This window comes from Microcaecilia unicolor, chromosome 8, assembly GCF_901765095.1.
Source record: "Microcaecilia unicolor chromosome 8, aMicUni1.1, whole genome shotgun sequence".
Taxonomy (NCBI): domain Eukaryota; kingdom Metazoa; phylum Chordata; class Amphibia; order Gymnophiona; family Siphonopidae; genus Microcaecilia; species Microcaecilia unicolor.
In genome coordinates this window covers 59,636,162-59,657,082 of record NC_044038.1, presented here as the reverse complement: position 1 = coordinate 59,657,082, position 20,921 = coordinate 59,636,162, and the positions used below count along the sequence as shown (strand labels likewise).

Here is a 20,921-nt window from a genome sequence, read left to right as displayed (position 1 = left end):
CCCCTGTTTCAAGTGTGTTTTTTTAAGCCGTTTGTTCATCTGGTGTGCATTTGGGGGTGTCGGGGCAGCACTGGCTCCCACCACTCTACTCGCATACCAGCTGCCTTTCTTTGCCTTTGAAATATGGGTGTGTAGGGTTTCCCTTGGGATATCCAGGCACAATGCAAGTGGCTGGTTGTACGTAGCAGTGACCTTCATATGCAGCAATTCTGTTGTGAAGGTCACTAAGAAATGTGCAGTGTCTCCCCTTTCACTGCCCTCCACTCTAGCTTCTTGTCGCTGCTCATACTTATATAAGTAATGCCACACTGGGAAAAGACCAAGGGTCCATCGAGCCCAGCATCCTGTCCACGACAGTGGCCAATCCAGGCCAAGGGCACCTGGCAAAGCTTCCCAGTATTATAAGCAGAGAATATGGTTATTGTAATCTTGTAAGACGCTGGGGGAGGAACGAGCCTAGAATTTTTTTTTCTTTTCTTTTCTTCTTTGAGCTATTTCTTTTACGCTTTTTTTTCCCCCCTCTTACTGTAGACCACAATTACTAATTCACCTTTCATTTTACAAATGGGTTTGAAGTGCCAGGTAAAACAATCAATTAGAATAGGTAAAGTAAATTAAAATGATTTGAATCACTTGTCCAATGCTAACTAGACATTTTCAGCATCACTTTAGGGTGTTCCAGGGGCGGAGTTGGCACTTAGCAGGTTTAAGTGCCAATTTTCAGCACATAACCACAGGACTGCATGAAACGCACAGTTCTTCATAGCTTTTTTTAAGTGCTGAATATCGCACTTAACCAACTGTTTTCACTAGCACCATTTACCTGTCAATTTAATGCTGGGTTTATTGTTGAGGTCAGTCGGTGAAATGCTGATCACTGGCTGAATATCAGGCCTGTGTTTTCCAAAACTTTTTGATACCCCCTAGTTTCATTGTCTGTTACTTTGATTATTGGATTCCTTGATTTCTGACCTCCCCTTTATTCTATTCTCTTTCTTTGTACCTGTCTCTGGAGTTTTTCTTCAGTTTATTTCCTCATGTTCCTACTTAAGCTCCATTTGTCTCTACTACACTTCTGCTGCCTCTTCCTCTCCTAGTGGTCTTCCCTCTCCCCCACCTTTTTTTACTTCGCCTATTCGTATCTCCTTCCTTGATCCCTCATCTCCATCTCCCACCAACTCATGGTGATTTTTTTTTTTTTTTTTTTTTTTTTTTTTTTGCAAAAGGTGAGGAAGGCAGGGTGAAGGCCACTGTGAGGGGAGAAGCAAGTGTAGAGGCCTGGGCTAGAAAAGAGAGAACAGTGGTATCTGAAGGAAGGGGAAAAGCAGAGAGTGGCAGATATGGTAAAGATTAAAAAAAAAAAATCTGCCCCTGCCACCTTCTGCAGTGTGGCTACTTCTACCACATTCCCTACCCTGTCATTACTCTTGTTATCCTCTTGTACCTACTCTTCCCCCCCCCCCCCCCCCCCAATGCCTTGTACACTAGTTCTCTTCTGCTTCCCTCTATGCTACTGTTTGGTATCCTCCACCACCTCTATTGCCACTCGCATACAGTGGTCAAATCTCAGTTTTTGGAGGGGGGGGGGCTCCAAAGTTATCTGTGAGCAGTAGGCATGTGTTGAGCTGTGCTAGTTACTCTTAATAAATAATGCCTTTGTGTGCCTGACAACAGATGTTTAAAGCAAACGGTTGTGACAGCTGTCATGCATTGTGAAGTGACACATCACAGATGCACAGGTCAGTTTCTATGTGTATTCTATAAACCATTCCTACCGTTATGTGTGGGTTATAGAATAACATTAAGTGCATGTTTTTCTGTGCTGATTTTTTTTTTTTTTTTTCGGCACATATATAGACTAGTTCTATATGTTTAATGCTACCATATTTTACAGCAGTTATCATAAAATATGGGACTCGTATAGTAACATAGTAGATGACGGCAGAAAAAGACCTGCACGGTCCATCCAGTCTGCCCAACAAGAACTCATATGTGCTACTTTTTGTGTATACCCTACTTTGATTTGTACCTGTGCTCTTCAGGGCACAGACTGTATAAGTCTGCCCAGCACTATCCCCGCCTCCCAACCACCGGCTCTGGCACAGACCGTACAAGTCTGCCCAGCACTATCCCCGCCTCTCAACCACCAGTCCCACTTCCAACCACTGGCTCTGGCACAGACCGTATAAGTCTTCCCAGCACTATCCCCGTCTCCCTACCACCAGCCCCACCTCCCGATCTTGAGTAAGCTCCTGAGGATCCATTCCTTCAGCACAGGATTCCTTTATGCTTATCCCACGCATGTTTGAATTCCGTTACTGTTTTCATTTCCACCACCTCCCACGGTAGGGCATTCCAAGCATCCACCACTCTCTCCGTGAAAAAAATACTTCCTGACATTTTTCTTGAGTCTGCCCCCTTAGACTCTATGGAGATCCCAAAAGAAGTTGACTACTAATACAGGATTCAGTCCTCATGGTTGGAGGGGTGATTGGGGGGAGGGGAACTATTGATATTTCAAGTGATATATGGAAAAAAAAGTACAATAGTTGTAATGTTTTGTTAGTGAAATTAGAATAAATAAACTTGGGGAGATGGGACTAAGCCACAGTTTAAACAAGTTACTTCTATGTGCAGTTGTTCAGTGTTAAAGTAACAAAAAAAACAACTTTACTTTTAACACTGATCCAGCTTTCACCTGATGAGCTCATTGTTTCAAGCCAAGCCACCCACTGAGCATTTCAATCCCAGCTCCCCTTCAGCACTATATGGGGGTTGTTTACTAAAGCTTAGCTTGAGTTATCTGCAGCAGGGCCCATTTTATTCCTATGGGCCCTGCTGCAGGTAACACAAACTAAGCTTTAGTAAACAACCCCCTTTATCTTCTTAATAGATTTGGCTGCCTTCCAAGGATAAAACACATTCTTGGACACAAAGGTACCTAGTGTTAGGTTCTATTACCATTTGTTTGCAAATTAAACTGAACAAAATAACCTACAGCTTGCTCTATTTGTGTCTGGCTACCTGTGGGGCTCACAGTCCTTGTCTTCTGTTTAAGCCTTTGCTTCTAAAAATATAGCATTAATCCCTGTTCAACTCAAAATCCTGCCTTGGTGCTTGTAACACTTTTTTTTTTTTTTTATACAGCTAAGCATGGTTTCTCACTATGTCTTCATCATTGGTTAAATTTAATTAATTACCTTTACTGCTTGTCCTTTTCAAGATCTTCAAAAAGTTTTATATATACTTACATTCAAGGTCTTGGGCCACATGTGTGCACAATATTTATGAAGCAGAGCTGTTTTGCTTCTGATGAAGGATGAAGTCCTCTTAGATACCTTAACAGGTAACAAGGCCACCACAGCAAGTTGTGGGGTTGCTTCTACCACTTCCACAGTCACTGAGCCCTAACCCCCTCTCACCCTTCTCCCAGCTCATATAATCTTTAGAGGCATCGAAGTGGGAACAGTGAGGAGCCAGTATTTATAAGTAACGTCCATTGTAGTAACTTTCCCCCCCCCATTTCATGTCTATGAGAAACTGCTTAAAATATGTCTTAAAAGTGGGCAAAGCTATGCGAACGCTCTTTAGCAAAAGTTGATTACAGGACAGTAGTTTCCAAAATGGGAAGGCCTTGTTACTTGAGTAAGTTCTATGACAGCAAAAAATAGTGGATTAGGGCAAGCAGTGAATATTGTTATAGAATATTTACTCCAGCAGAAGCAGAGCAACAGCGATGACAGGAAACAACCTGATGTAGACAGCAGCCTAAATACTCTCTTTGAGTCTACAGTTCCTAGGGGAGTAATGAAAGGGCAGAGTTCCTAAGAATGGGGAAGGAGTAAGCCTTGATGAACTAGCCAACAGGTGTAGAAGGAAGTCAAAGGAACAGAAAATGCTGGTAGTCTGAAGAAGAGACTTCCTTAGGCAGAGAACATCCAGGAGCTTGGAAACTACTAACATCTCCAAACTTGTCAAGCTAAACACATGCATGATTTGTAATCAGATGCCAAGTGGCCCATATCAAAACTGGAGCTGTATCACCACTGTGCTGGAGAGTGAAGGTTTTCTCATGGGCCCCAGCCAGGTCTAAAACCAGTTCTGGCAGAAGCACATTCCAAAAACTGACATATGCTAAGTAATTAATAGAAAATAAAATTCCTTTTTTCTACCTTTGTTGTCTGGTCCTTTTATTTTTTTCTTATGGTGTCGGTCCCAGGGTCTGGTTTATGCTCTCCTCTTTCTTCTCTTAATTTTTGCCAGTTTCCTTGTCTAGTACTTCTTTTTCTCTTCATGTCCACCATTTTCTCTCACCCAGCATCATCTATGTCTGTCTGTCATGTTGAGCATCTCCCATATCTAGGTCTCTGTTCTTTCCCTGTCCAACATAATTCTTTTGTGTCCCTATGCCTTGCCCACCCCCAGATACAGCATCTCTCCCTCTCTCTCTTCCTTACCTCTGTTCCCCCACCCACCCACTGGGTCCAGCATGTGGTGTTCTATTTTCCCTCACTCCTGTTCTATCTCTCCATTGCAGGACCAGCACATCTCCCTCTTCCATCTGTCCCTGCAGGTCCTGGCATCGCTCCTTGTCCTCTTTTACTCCCCCCCCCCCCCCCACTCTCAGTCCAGCATATCTTCCCTCTCTTCCTCTCACCCCCCCCCTCATTGGATCTCTCTCTCCTCTACCTGACCTCCCTGTCACTTTTCTCCCTCCTCGCCCCCCTCCTCCACCATGCAGTAGCTCTTTCCCTTTTCTTCTGCAATCAATCTTTCTCTGCATTGGCAGCATGGTCAGCAATAGCAGGCTGCTTAAAACAAAACAAGCACAGGCCTTTCTTCAGCCCTCGAGGGAACAGGAAGTTGCTTCAGAAGGGGCAGTTGAAGGAACGTCCCTGAGATTGGTTGATGCAGCATGCTATTGCTGACAATGCAGAACAAGGTTTTCTACAGCAAGGAGAGATGAGAGGGGAAAGAGTTACTGGATTGCAGTGGACATGGGAGGGAAAGAGGTGCTGCATGTGCAGGGGTGGGGAAAGAGAGAGGGCAGGAGGCTGCGCTGTTGATTACTGCTGAAACCTTCCTGTTTCTGGTAAGTCCAAGGAGGTTGGATGACAACAGGAGAGGGGGTGAGCCTATCTGAAGCCAGTAGGCAGAGCTTGCTGCCATTTTAGTACACCTAAAATAATAACAAATGCTACTGAAAACAATAGCAAAAGATTATTAGAAATCCATCTGTAAAAAGTCTAAATCTGTTCCAGGTGGCTAGGCAGTGCCTTGAGCAAAAAAAAAAAAGCTTTTTGTTTTTCTTTTTTTACTTATTTGATAGCTTTATAATTTATTTGAAAGCTTCCCACATGTAGATATAAATATCATGAAATAAAAATTGAATGACTAACCATCTTAGCTGGTAGAAACAGCAGTTTTAAACTCTGTATTTTGTGCTAATTTTTCACTATATCCTGATAGGTTAATCTTAACTGTTGTAATTAGAGACTGATAAGGGAACAAAGTTTGGCCCTGTCCCTGTGGGTTCTGCCTCTGTTCCCACCCCGTCCCTGCAGATTCTGTCTCTGTCCCCACCTCATCCCCATGGGCTGTATCCTCATCTGCAGAAGTCTTGAACACTTATGATTTTTTTTTTTTTATTGAACACTTATGATTTTTTAATTAAATCTTTTATATTCAAGAATAAAAAGGAACAATATGTTGTGCAACTGTTGTATCACAAATAGAAAATAATAATAACAATGATCAACTATAATAACCCCCACCACCCTCTACCCTTCCAACCCCAACAATAGCTGACTTCTTCTACCCCAAAGAATCCCAATTCACCCTGTTAAAATGTCCATCCTGTGCAAAATACAACCTGTTCTGTATGCCCTAGTGGGGGAGGAATATGCCCTATGAAACAGTGTTATGATTCTTTAATCTGTGGATGTGTCATCAAACAATCTGAGAATTCAGTCTAGCTCTCCTGTCTTCCACAGTCCTTCCTGCAATAGATGTCTTGTTAGAAGATGTGCTGATAGCAGGAATATACAGGATCCTCCATGCAAATTTTGCAAATTGTGGCCAGCATGTTTGCTTGTTTTTCCAAAAAAATCAAAATATCGTCATCTGCATTACTCAAATATAAATGTCTAGTTCATTAACAGGCTTCAAAGTAGAAAATGACATGGGAACAAAGTTTGTCCCCATTCCCACGGTCTCTGTCCCCATCCCCACCCCCATGGGATTTGTCCCCGCCCCATTGCCTCAGGCTATGTCCCCACCCCCATATCATTCAATAGTTGTAATTTGCCCTGGGAAGCCTAGTGTTATAAAGATGGAATGTATTGAAATTAAAGTTTTATTAAACTCTTTTCATTAGGGCACATTAAATCACATCTTCATATGTTTTGCAGAAGTTTACATTTTAGATATACAAATGGATTATTCTGTTTTGAGCATGTTTCAGGGGCAAGTGGTTTTATAAGTAAAAATACAAATATCTATTTTGTTTAAACATAACTGGGCTATAAGCCCCTAATGCAGTCCATTGATTTTCTCATATTTTGTTCTTGTGATGACTTATACTGTGCTAAAACTGAAAACTCTACCTGGTAGATAATAAAAAGATGTCATTGTGAACACTATCCACTCTAAAAGGTGGTTTTGTGGCTGTACATGAGGAGTTGTGATATTGAATAAATAAGTGTATGTTTGTGTCCCTAGTCATGCATCCAAAATGTATATAATCCTTTCAAGAAAGCCAGTTAATTGTTTAACTTATTAGTGGAGCATGGTATGGTCGCATTTTCAATATAGTAATACTAGGGACCACCTAAAGAACAGGTTATTTTGAGTTAGTCTTCACTGGACCAAACTTGCTTTCCTTATGCCATCACCATCCAGCTGGATAGGCAGTGTCTTAAAAGGTGGAGGATAAAGGATTTTTTTGTGTACATTTATATCGCACATTGTCCCAAGCAAAGTCGGGTTCAAAGTGGCTTATGTTTGAAAATACAGTGAGACAAAATAATAGAATTCAGTTATTTCATGGGAACAAATAGATGGATATGTCTGAAACATTTAACAAAGCTGAGATTAGCATATATACCCAACTATGCATTTAAAAGTCTGTGCATTATTGATGCCACATATTCAGAAATCATAGCCATAAGTATAGACAGTTATTCAAATATTATCACATGCATACAGCAGAACAGGTATCCGTATACACATTGCAAAAGTAAACAACAACTTCTACAGCGTACATCCAAAATCTAATTTTTATTTTATAATTTCCATCTTCCAAAATTCCAGACAGCAGATGTACAGATCAGCAGGACCCACAGCAGTCCAAAACAAGTAAAGTCAGAAACAACACAGTTTATACCTAATTGTTCCACCACCTTTAGGTTTACAAAGCAAAACCATGTGCACTAAGGTGGGGGAGGCATGTCACAAAAAATTGCTCAGATTCTAAGGGTGCTGTGAACCAAATTCATTTGGGAACCACTGCTTTATTACATAGGGTGGCTGACTATACACCCATTCTGCACCTGAACTAGCTTGCTACACACATTATAACTTATACCTGTTCCTTACATTTTTATTAACTGTACAAAGAACTTTCCTTTAGTTGTGCCACCCATTTATTTATCCCAACTGACTCTGCACCACATGTTTTGTCCCCATCTATATATCTGCATTTGGCTCCTCAGCTTTATGGTAAGCAGTATTATAGAAAAGCACTAGTATGGCAATGTTGTTTGAATGTTCTATTTGTGTGCTTATTAGGTATTTTTTGTTAGTGTTATGCTTACATCATAATATATCTGTTTGAATTACAGTGCAGTTAATATATATATATATATTGAGCCTGCAAATAGGTGGGAAAAGGTGGGGTACAAATGTAATAATAAATAAATAAAATATATATTTTTGATCCTGTTTCATTGTAGTCCTTTTAGGTTTCAGTTTGCTGCATTTGTTTATACTTGTACATTTTACTATTGTTATGCTGTTAACAAAGTTGTAAGTTTGATGTAATGTACCTACTGTAAACTGCCTTTGATGAATCTCTTTATAAAGGTGGTTAATAAATCCAAATGAACCCACCCTAGTAATCTGCTGGGAATGAATTATTAAAAATCTCTTTAACTATATCTTACACTGTATTGGTTCACACCGGAGCCTGTAACCACCTCTCTGAAATTATGCAAGCGACTTTGAGCCTACCAATAGGTGGGAAAATGTGGGATGCAAATGTAATAAATAAATAAATTTGTTTTGATCTACCTCACAGGAAAAAAAATTGTAAATGCTCCCCAGTTTCAAACTAATTAATGTTTGATGTGGGATATAAATGTCATAAATAAATAGATTGAAACTCTGAATGTTGAGCACCTGATTCTCATAACATGATGTTTGTTTTAATGGCTCTTTACAGAGAGAAAAAAAAAATCTCAGCACGAATATAATACGTGCTAGGGTGGCTCTATAACCAGCCACTCCAAATGACACACTGATTTACGATTTATAACAACTTACTACTCTACCTATGAAAAGTTATTCCGTTATTATACTTCCTCTGTGTACATCCATATGCTGCACAAGCTGGCATGCTTGAAAATATAAGTGAGATGAAATAAAAATGCTACCAACAATAAAGAATGACAACGTGGATGCAGCGGGTCATAGGTTTGCTTTCTTTTGAGTGTACTGGGATGACGGCTGCGCGGGGAAGAGGAAATAGAGGTTGACCAAACTGGCGTCAATTTTTGTGACGTCATCCCGTCTGCTGTTTTCATCCAACCTCCTTGCCGCAATCTAATCTCCTTTACCTGGGATTTGGGGAATCTGTATCATAGGGGACGGAGCACCGGAGAAGGAGAGCTGTGAGATTATTGGTGGGTGACTTCAGGTATGAGCTGGATGTGGAGTGCTTGAGGGAAAGGTGCCGGATTGCGAACAAGGAGGAGAGTGTAAGCCAGAAGGAGAGGTGGCAGTTCCCCGATCGTGTGTGAGAGCAGCTGAATGCGTGTGACTTGTATATTTGCACTGTAGGTTTTTTGTTTGTTTTGAACTGAAGAATCGTCCTGTGAACTTTGCTTTAGTTTTCACTGTTACAATGTTAAGTTGAGAGTTCTAATATCTGCATTGGGCTGGAACAAAATGTATTCTTTTTATTGTGACACCTATGTCTGAAGCAGTGCAAAATTTTCTAAAATGTATAGGAGATTTTTGGACCACACAGGGCCCCCTATAGGTTTGTCTGAAGAAGGGATCGATTTCTTAGAATATGATAGTTGACTGTTGGCTTAGTAAAAGGTTTCACCACCGGCGAGGAATGAGTTGTGAAGTTTGCATAGATAGGAGTGAAAGACCTAATACAAGGCAATATATAAAATTATAGGGTTGTCCTTTTGAGAATTCTGTTCTCTACAGTTAAGTGGAGAGGTGTGGTAGCCGTGTTAGTCCACTTTTAAAGGTAATCAATAGAAATAAAACATGGAAAAGAAAATAAGATGATACCTTTTTTATTAGACATAACTTAATAAATTTCTTGATTAGCTTTCGAAGGTTGCCCTTGATTACAGTTAAGTGGAATGCATTTTAACACCTAATACAAGGCAATATAAAATTAAAGGGTTGTCCATTTGAATTCTGTTCTCTGCAACTGCACAGTTAAGTGGAATGTATCTTAACACTGGTTTTCCTCCTCTCTCTCTACTATACACCACCTTGAATGAATTCCTTCAAAAAGGTGGTAAATAAATCCTAATAAATAAATATGGTCTTGTCCTTGGTATTAGTTGTATGCCACATCTACTACTACTAATAACATTTGTATAGCGCTACCAGGCGTACACAGCGCTGAACATGAGACACACAGGGACAGTCCCTGCTCAAAGAGCTTACAATCTAGGTAAAAACAGACAAGACATTTACGGGCAAGGGAATTACTGGTAAAGAGGAACAGGAGAGAAGGAGGGCAAATGAGTAGGGTTAGGAGCCAAAGGCAGTAGTGAAAAGGTGGGTTTTCAGCATAGATTTAAAAACAGGTAGAGATGGAGCTAGACGTATGGGCTCAGGAAGTCGGTTCCCAGCATAAGGTGCCACAAGACAAAAGGAACGAAGTCTGGAGTTAGCGGTGGAGGAGAAGGGGGGCGATAAGAGAGATTTGTTCAGAGAGCGGAGTTCATGGGGAGGAATGTAGGGAGAAATGAGAGATGAGGTAGTGAGGGGTCATAGAATGTATGCATTTAAAGATCAGCAAGAGGAGTTTGAACTGAATACAGAAGCGGACAGGGAGCCAGTGAAGTGACTTGAGGAGTGGGCTAGTGTGGGCATAACAATTCTGGTGGAAAATAAGTCGTGCTGCAGGATTCTGCACAGACTGGAGTGGAGAGGAGAGAGATGGCTGAGCGGAAGACCAGTGAGAAGTAAATTGCAATAGTCTAAGTGAGAAGTAGCAAGGGCGTGGATAAGGGCTCTGGTGGCGTGTTCAGAAAGGAAGGTGCTCTAAAGCTCCCCACTCAGTGGGTAGGGGTGTGATGAGAGACAGGTGACAGCACCAGATCTAATGGCAAGTTAATACTGATTTAAATATAGCTATTTTAACCATTGCATCATATTGTAAACCATTGACTCTCTTGTAGACCTTTGTCCTCTCTCTGGTGTTCTAAAGTTTGGCCATGAGTGGGATACCACTGTTTTATAGTTGTAGAAGAGTACTATTTCTTGATTCTTTAAATTCTGTGTTGCAGGTGATGGTAGGCAAGGTGGTTTTGTTTGTGTAAGATAGGTTGGTTTCTAGCAGCCAGATGCACTAACTCCACGGAAAGAGCCCTTCCGTTACTGATCCCTTAGCTAAACGCGCTGTGATTGGCTGAGAGAGACCTAGAGGAGCATAATCGCAAGGGATGTCCAAATAGTTTTGATTTGGACGTCCTCGCACGTCCCAATCCCCGATTCTCTCCAGCAGTGGTCATTTCGGGCACGTAAGAAAAACACGTCCAAAAAAGACACCCATCACAAAATCTGAAGAACAAAAACGTCCAAGTGTTCGTCAGGGACGTCCTTTTTTTTGTTTTTTTGAGTGAAGGACGTTGAAATGTTAGCACTTGAAAGGATGGCCCTGACGAGCACTTGGACGTTTTTTTCTTCCGATTTTTGCGATGGGCACCCTCCTCTGCATGGGTCCCGCTCACAGCAGCCCCAACGAGAGGTGCAGACCTCCCGTTAGGTTTTCCACAGTGCATGGGGTCAGAAACAATAGTGCCTCGTATCGCATTCACATTATAATAGTAATTAGCTCATTTGCATTCTGTTTTCGTTAGCTGCTACCGTGACAGGAAAATGGCTCGGAGAACCCTTTTGTGCATGTCCCGGTTTACTACTTGTGCGCTAAACTGGCTAGAACCAGTTTAAAAACCATGTTGCTGGCTCGTTAAGTTTAGTGCATCTGGCCCTAAGTGTTTGAAAACCCAGCTGTAGATAGTTACTGAATATGTGACCCAAATAAGACTGATGGAAGCAACAGTGGGTTTTGGTTGTGCCTGTGCTTGGTTGTTTTGTCTTTGAGCATGTTCAGGACCTTTGTCAAGGCCATGACTCATCTAGTGTTGTTAGTTATGGTACATTTCATGTCTGTATATTGTACTTTGCCCATATACTTCAAAGCAGTGTCTATCAATCATTTATATATGAGGAAACAATTGGCTGCCCTCCTAAACGGATGTGAACTGGTTGACTGATAGATTTGATAGAATCCTAAAGAGTATGGGGTCCCATCACTACCACCACTATGTCTTATAACCAAGCTTTATAATCCATTCAACCACCAAAACAATTGAGGCTGCTTTCTAACACATTTGACTACCTCATGCATGAATCGGTTATGGTTACAATCTTCAGAGCAAGTTACCCCATCCATTTAATTCCGTAGATGTCCAATTTATTTAAAAATAACAGCTCTGAAGGACTTTGTACATTGGTCAGATCAAAACCCTTTTTGCTTGCTTCTTTCTTCAGAACAATTGTCTGGCAGATTGGGGTCCCCATGGCTGATCTTCTCCAGTTCTTCAGTACTACCTCTGTATCTCCAAAGTATTCCTCTCCTAGGTCCTGAATAAGTGGCTGTTTCAGCCTGCTCACATCTCAGTCCTGGCAGGCACAGCATCTCAGTGCACAGGGAAGTGGGTCAAAGTACTAACATAAGAGTACATAAGTATTGCCACACTGGGACAGACCAAAGGTCCATCAAGCCCAGCATTCTGTTTCCAACAGTGTCCAATCTAGGTCACAAATACCTGGCAAGATCCAGAAAAAGTTCAATAGATTTTATGCTGCTTATCCCAGAAATAAGCAGTGGATTTTCCCCATCAATTTAATAATGGTCTATGGACTTTTCCTTTAGGAAGCCGTCCAGACCTTTTGTAAACCCTTCTAAGCTAACTGACTTAAACACATTCTCTGGCAACGAATTCCAGAGTTTAATTACATGTTAAGTGAAGAAAAACTTTTCTCCGGTTCGTATTAAATTTACTACTTTGTAGCTTCATCGCAGTAGCTATACAGGGTCAGACCAGTGGTCCATCTAGCCCAGTATCCTGTTTCCAAACAGTGGCCAAGCCAGGTCACAAGTATCTGGCAGAAACCCAAAGTGTGGCAACACTCCATACTACAAATCCCAGGCAAGCAGTTGCTTCCCCAATATCTCAATAGCAGACTATGGACTTTTCCTCCAGGAACTTGTCCAAACCTTTTTTAAACCCAGATAGCTAACTGCTGTTACCACATCCTCCGGCAAAGAGTTCCAGAGCTTAACTATTCATTGAGTGAAAAAATATTTCCTCCTATTTGTTTTAAAAGTATTTCCATGTAACTTCCTTGAGTGTCCCCTAGTCTTTGTACTTTGCTTCATATGGGTTTTTTACATGCAGGAAATTCAGGAAAATCATTAGAATCTTTCCTTGCATATTGCAGCAGAGAGTTGAGTGCTTTTATGATAGTTGTGGTCACACTCAACACAGAATAAGAAGTACTGCAATATTCAGTCAGAACAACAGTCCAGTCTGTTTTGACTGATTAGCTCAAGATTCCATGCAGTGGTTTGGGATATTGATGTATTTGGAATGTGAGTGGAACCAGGGCAACTCAGTTTATTGAATGCACAGTTAGGGCCTCATATTAAATGGAGATGATTGACTGGCTGACCTTTTTCTTCTTTCAGTTGACAGTGAGGTGTCATGTCCCAGCAACAGACGCTCTTCTCCGTCCTGCCTCCACAGGATGTTGACACAGATGACTGTCTCCAGGACTATACATACCTCTTCAGCCCTGACATCCTGAAGTGAGTGTGTGACACATCTACTTTTTGGGAGCAATTGTGACTTTTCCGGGTCAGCAGTGGCCCCCTCGTTGTACTCCAGATTACTCTTGGGGGATTTATGCACAAAACATTTAAAAGTTCTGTACTCAATGTTTTGAAATTCTGCCTACATGATTTTGTAAACGTTCTTTTGTGCAGAATTCCCCCATCATAAGGCTTGACATCACTCCCAGCTTTCTCCCTCCTTTGGCTCAATCCTTCCAAGCAATCTGATTCTCCAGGTTTCATCCTTCCAAGCTCTTTCTTAACTTAGGTTGAACCGCTCCTGAGACTTGATTCCTTCTCCTTGCCTCCCTTCCCCTGACAGGTTCAATCCCTGGTTTTCTCTCTACCTTACTCCCTCCATAAGGCCCCCAGCTCTCTTGTCATCCATGAGTTATTTCTTTATTTACATGCCTCACAGCAAGACCCCCAGTCCTCTCTAACTTGCTCTCTTTACTAACCCTGCACTGATTAATCAAACAGAAGGAGGAGAAGGAAAATGGTTACACATTGGGCCTTATCTTTCTTTGCTATTTGGAGTCTGACTGCCATTTTGTCCCGTGCAGCTCAAAGTGGCAGTGGAACAGGAAGACATGGCTCAATATGCAGTTGCCTTCTTCCTTCTGCTTCTGTATAATCAGAGCAAGGGGGGATGGAAACCATAGGTATTGCTTCCATGATGTCCAATTATGCATGATATGATATCTGCAAGTGAGAGATCTCAGGAGTAGCCCCTACACTCTGGAACTCCCTCCCAGAGGGGCTAAGCCTGATTCAAGACTATTTCTACTTTGAGAAGCAACTGAGAGCCTGACTGTTCTCCTAAGCCTTTAGTAAATGTTGCCATTGACTATCCACCCATTCAGCATCTGGACTAGCTTGCAGTAGTCCTTGTAACTAAGACAGTTCCACATTCCTTATTCAGCTGTACATGTAAATGCTTTCAATTTAGCCACTTATCTGTTTATCCTAACAGTTTTGTTCTACCTATCTTGTATGTCTATATGTCTAAACTACACTTGCCCACTTGGCTGCCAGTCTAAGAAGTTTCATTGTATTGTACCTATGAAAGTTTTCTAAAATATATTCACTGTTTGGGAATAGAGAATATCCAAGACTAAATGTAATAATTGTAATAAATAAGTGGTAACTCTCAGTAGCTAGTGCCATGGCCCCAATGACCCTCAATCAGTCGGAGCATAGAGAAATAATGAAAATGCCTAACAATAGGCTCTCATTTCAGCTCCTACACACGTCCTTCAGCTTACCACTATACATGTGAATTGTGAGCAAATCAAAAAAAACAAGTGAATAAAATTGCTATTTCTTTCTAACTATGCCCCACACAACAGTGTCCTAAAATCATTCTAATGCTTCACTAACTCTTTCATGCACCTATTGCTGTGGGACGGGGGATTATGACAACTCAACACAGTATCTCCTTTATTCAACTCTTGAGGGTTTGGGGTTCCTGAGGAAGGATCAATCTGAAATGGAGCTTTGTAGAATCTCTCTGCTCAAGATGCAATGATGTTGAAAGATAAATGCAATTTAGTTGTAATTATGGAATCTGTGGTTTACTATTGATATTGTTATATTAATACACTGGAGAATGATTTTGGGACACTGTTGTGTGGGGCGTAGAATGAAATAGCAATTGTGTAAGAGCTGAAATGAGAGCTTATTGTTAGGCGTTTTATTTATTTCTCTATGATCGAACTGATCGAGGGCCATGGCAATTTGTACTGAGAGCTACCACTTATTTATTATAGATATTAGATGTATTATTGAATATCATTCTTTATTACCACACACTTGGAAAACTTTCTTAGGTTCTGCATAGTATTGGTTTTCTATATTGGGTTATTTTTGATTCGTCATATCGTACCAACATTGAGTATCATATTTGAATGCTCTAATCATGCCTATTAAAGTTCCATAGACATGTATTTTCAAAGCACTTAGACTTACAAAGTTCCATTGTAGCCTATAGAACTTCGTAAGTCTAAGTGCTTTGAAAATAGCGCCTCTATATCAATAAAGAATGTAGATGAAAACAACACAAACCATGTAATTGTGTTCTGTTCCACTTTATCATCAGGACTTTTGAGGCGTCATCAACTGAAGTTCAGAAATCCAAAATTGTTCTATAAGAGACACTAAGGTCCCCGTAAAGAATTGCTCTGTATTTCCAGCTCAGTAAAATTTACCTATTTGGATATACAGAGGGATTCCCAAAGTGAATTGCATGCAAATGAGCTGCACGCTTTTGCGAACAGCTCATTTGCATGTGATTGGGGGGGGGGGGGGAAGCCAGTCTGTCAGCTAAGTATTCTCAGAACTGCCAATTGCTAAGCATGGCTGCTCTGTGCATTCTCAAGCTCAAACCTCCTGTGAAAGGGTTCATCCAACACTGAGGACCTGCCAAAACCAAAGCTGCCCCAGGATTCGTTTGCATGCGTTTGAGGTAGTAACTGCAGTTCTATGAACACAGACTACAGCGAAAGGAAGTGCTGAAAGATCACCTCAGTATTGTGGAGATTTCAGCTGACCTGTTTCTTTCCCTTCTCCCAGCTGAAACTACTCAATTTCTCCAGCTCTGAGCAGAAGCGGCAGCTCTGGACTTCAGAACCATGCTTGTATATGGCTTTTATACATGCAAGGAAGCTGCGTGTATGAAAGCCGGTGCAGGATCTTGATGAGCTCAGAGTTTTTTTGGATACGGGAAGCAGCAGTGTGTGGATGGATATGGGAGAAGTGCAGGGATTGGATACTGGGGAGGCACATATAATGTGGATACTGGAAACAACAGCTTTGCAGCTCCACTTTGCCTTGTTTTGTTTTGGGAAGAGTGGGAGGTGGACATCTATTTTCTGCTCCCAGCGGGTTGAGGAAGTGGGGGGAAAAAAGAGCTGGTCTGTCCGGATCTTCTGGTCTGCTCTGACGGGCTGATTCTTCCCTCCACTGTTTCAGTTGTCATTCTAGGCACTACCGATGGCTCCTGACCACCCGTTAAATTTTCCACGGTAAAGGTAGGGGCTGCTTCTGTGCATCGTTCAGAAAACAGCTGTCCATTGCATTGCATGCACATTTGTATAGTAATTAGCTCATTATAATAACTTTGCATACAATTTTTGTTAGTTGCTACCGTGACAGGAAAAGTGTTCGGAGAACCCTTTTGTGCATGTCTCGCTGTACTCCTTGCTCACTAAACCGGCTACAACCAGTGTAAAAACCACATTGCTGGCTCGTTAGGTTTTGTGCATCTGGGTCCGAGTCTTGTCAAATGGTACAGGTACTTCCTCAGTAATAAACCGTCTCTGTTGATTGAATGTATGGTCCTGTGCAATACAGTGGAATACCTCGGGTGCAGTAGGGACCCCATTGGTGATACGACTATGATGTTCAATCAATCAAGTCTTTCCAATACTGTCTTATAGGAGAGTGTTCTCACTCATTGCACAGAGCCATTTTGCTATTAGTGATGTTGGATGTATCTTGCATTGATAAATATACCACACCAGGCCGCTGACTCAGGACTTGAAACTTGGAGCCTACATAGTTTTCTAATGTGTTGGTGTGGACTTATCTGAAGTGAACTTGCATGGAGCACTAATGTGAAGCTAAGTATACTTTTCTAGATGTTTAGTATAGCTTTTTTTGCTGTGCCTTTTCATTGATTTGGGACTACACCTAGTTTGTTTGATATTTCTATATGGACTAAAATACTTTTTCTTATATTGAGTTAAGGAGATTTGATTCACAATTTCTGTTTCGACTGTGTGGGGCTGATGGGTGATATTTTGAGTGCTGTTAAAGCTGTAAGTTTTTATGTCCAATTGTAACTGCTGTACACCGTCTTGGATGAATCTCTTCATAAAGGCAGTTAATAAATCCCTATTAGTAAACTTTTTACAGCATTGTTCTGGGGGGTATGCTGCTGGGATGATCACGATTGTGGAGTGTAATCATCAAAATCTTGGAGATGGACGCATAGAGAGGAGAACTAGGGGTCTCAAAATTAGTTAAAATGGGTGCAAGGAGCTGAGGTTTCGCTTAGAGCACTAAGTACCCTTCTCCTGGCCTTACTTATTACATAGATGCTCTATAATGTGTATTCTTCCCTCCACACTGTTGCACCCCAAATATTACCTGCTTCCTTTGCACAGGAATAGTGCTACCAAGCACCTCGCTCCCACCTTTCCTAGAAGTCATCAGCTCTTCTTACATAGCTCTGTTTTAGCAGCTCCTGAACCTGCTTTTGGGGATGTGAAGCTGTCGGTGTAAGGCCTGTATTGGTTATAATAATAACTGTGTATCTGTTTTAAATGTGTTACATCTCAACAGGGATAACGTGGCATTCATCACAGGAGGCGGATCAGGCATCGGTTTCCGTATTGCAGAGATCTTGATGAGGTACTGTATCCCTCTAGCTTTGACTTCTTCCTCTGTCTCCTGTTCAAAGATTTTCTTAAATCTATTCTTTTTGCGTGATGGGGCCTTTTGTGTAATGAAAACTATGTATAGTTTCACTTTGTCCAGCTGTCTGACACTGATTTTATAGTGGGGAGTATCAGAAAAGCAGAAAGATAGTGAACCTACATGCGAACTGGCTAGTTAGGTGTTGCCTCGGAAGCAAGAGTTCTAGAAGGATGCCCTTGAAGCCAGACTACCTGGGCATAATAGGGAAAGCAAGACTACCTGATGACGCAGAGTGAATTGGCCAACTGCATTTTCTTCAAGCCAGCCTACTCTCACCGTGATATCAAATCAAGTCATCCTGAAATTGTTGGTGGTGCATTGGGAACCAGGCCAAGGATAGAAAAACCTCTGTTGTGGCAGCCATGCTGTTGTAAGTAGTCTAGAAAAAGAGAAATGGAGAGGAGGAGGAGTAAGCATGAAGAAAGCACAATGAATTGTTTCAGTCTTTGCTGCAAAGCGTGTTAGGGATATAACCTGCATCTAAAATATTCTTGGTAAGTCATGAGTTAGAGGAACAGAAACAATTGCTGTGAATCAAACGGAGGTACTAGAGGAAACTGACAAACTAAAGCACAATAAATCACCAGGACCTGATGGTATTCACTCCAGAGTTCTGAAGGAACTTTGATATGAAATATGCAGACCTGCTACTGCTAATTTGTAACCGATCATTAAAATTTGCCCTATACCTGAGTCGTGAAGGATAGTCAATGTAATGCCAGTTTTTAGAAAGGGATCCCAGGTAGGGCCAGGAAACGTACAAACTAATGAACCTGATGTCAGTATTGGGCGAAACTTTGAAGGGTTGTTTATTTTTCCAAGAAGAGAATAATTGGGCATATGAATAAACATGACTTATTGTGAAAGAACCAGCATGATTTAAGTCTTATATTCTACTTTCAAAATAAATCCATTTTATATTATGCTTTCCAAGGGCATAAATCCATGTAAATGGAAGGCTTGTTTTACCAATGCATTAGATTTATTTAAAAGTGTAAACTATGTAGATAAAGGTGAGATAGTTGATAGGGAGGGTAATTTTATAAAAGGGACATAGGACCATATGTGTACACACATTTTATAAACTGTGCACATGCATCTCAACTACTGCTCTGCCCCTGGGACACGTGTGCTGCGTTGGCTTGTATACTTACTTATTTGGCTGCACACTTTTACACATTTACACCTTTAATGACAGATGACATTTAATGTGGACAAGTGCAAAATTCTTCACACAGGGAAAAATAATGCCACCATGGTCACACAGTGCCAGATTCTATGTTAAGAGTCCCCCCCAACAGTAAAGATCTTGGAGTCATTGTGGGATTACTTTGAAATTCTCAGCTCAGTGTTCAGTAATTATTAAAGCAACTAGAGAGTGTGGTGAAACAGGGGACTTTGTCTGTTATTTATTATGTTGCTATATGATCTCTCCTCATGCTTTTCCCTTAATTGGCCAGCAGATGGTGCCTGTCCTGTGCTTTAAAGTTGCAGCTGTTTTCCTTTCAGCATATTTTCAACAGGAAGAGAGGAAAGCCCCTGAAGGAAAATAACCTGCAATGCCATTGGCCAAATACACTCTGTTAATGCTCTGGGCCCTGATTGGCCCTGAAGTGCAAGATCCAGCCAGAATGTGCTGGATTCCTCTAGTCACAGAGTGGGAGTGTGGAGAGTGGAGATCTCTGCACTGAGACCCTGTTCAAATCCTGTGAACAGTTATTTTTCCTGAACTCCCTACTACTTAGGTAGTAGGAAAGTGTTGGTTTTAATGTTGTTTCCTGTTATTTTCACCTGTTATTGTGTGCTGTTTATACGTTTTCACCATTCGCTGTTCTACCTTTTTATAATAATAAACCTATTAGTTTTTTAACTCTGTTGTTCTGGACTGACTCAGAATCCTGGTAGTTTGTGTTCTTGGTCTGTAGATATTTTCTGGGAACTGTGGAAACCCTGGGATTGTGGCTCCAGTCTCCGTAGAAACCACCGTGGAATTAACTTGTAGGTGGGAGACTCGCCTGGAGGCAAGCAGGACCCAGTGCGGTGGGTGGAGGATGTCAGTGTAGGAGCATGTGCATAGGTGCAGGCCTCAGCAGTGCTAGGGTTAGCCCCAGGTGGGTGCATTTTGTGACAGAGAGTTATTAATTACTTGAAAAGGATTGAATAATAAAATGGAGACTACTACTACTATTTAACATTTCTAGAGCGCTACAAAGTGTACGCAGCGCTGTACAAACACAGAAGAAAGACAGTCCCTGCTCAAAGAGCTTACAATCTAATAGACAAAAAGTAAAGCATTTAAATTTAAAATATTTAAGCAGTCAAGCACAAGAGAACAGTCACAGAAGGACTGAAGATGTTGAAGGGTGGTCAGTGTGATTAGGTGTAACTCTGGTTGGAGTAGTGGGAGACTATTGTAATGCTTCCATATCAGTCTGTGGGGCCACTACAACTTACTAAAAAAAAATACAGAGGGCAACAAAATGATACAGGGGATGGGATGACTTTCTTATGGAGAGAGACCTAACAGGCTATGTTCATGTTTATTGTATTTGATAATACATCTGTCGACAGAAGCAGCAAGGCAGTTTACAAAGCCACAAATTTACAGAAAATAGAAAGCAAATAGGAACTCTATTTTAAATAGGAAAGTAAAAGAAAAGACAGCACAAGTCGAAGAAAGATCAACAAATTAATAGGCCACTGGTTTGTCCTTGACAGGAGGGACTCATCAGCTGGGAGATGAAAGAATAAGATTTTTTATAAAATCATGAATTGTGTGGAACATTTTTCCATTTCAAACTGTACAAAGACTAGGGGGTATTCCATGAAACTAACTGGTAGCAGATTTAGAACACGTTTTAGAGATTTGTTTTTCTATTTTAAACTGTGAAATTTGCCAGAATAACTGGCTTAAAAGAAGGTTTGAACAAGTACCTGAAGGGCAGATTTGGGAATTAGAATCCTTCATGACTGAGCAACAAGAAATGGACTTCTTCGTTATCATCTGCTGTTCCAGCCTGCCTTTGATGTGGATTGACTGCTGCCTGAGCCAGGTTGCTTGGCTGGATAG

The 20,921-nt window shown here is 41.2% G+C and overlaps 1 protein-coding gene across 4 annotated transcripts in view; it reads left to right on the top strand.

Moving 5' to 3' along the window:
* Positions 1-8,813: 8,813 nt before the first annotated feature.
* Positions 8,814-20,921, top strand: part of DECR2 (2,4-dienoyl-CoA reductase 2) — a 43,610-nt gene continuing 31,502 nt past the window's right edge. Inside the window, exons 1-4 of one of the 4 annotated variants that reach the window (XM_030211760.1) lie at positions 8,815-8,888; positions 8,988-8,992; positions 13,229-13,348; positions 17,717-17,785. In XM_030211760.1, coding sequence (XP_030067620.1) covers positions 13,245-13,348; positions 17,717-17,785 — 173 coding nt within the window. In that variant the 5' untranslated portion in view covers positions 8,815-8,888; positions 8,988-8,992; positions 13,229-13,244. The other 3 variants (XM_030211759.1, XM_030211762.1, XM_030211761.1) reach the window with 3 other exon arrangements.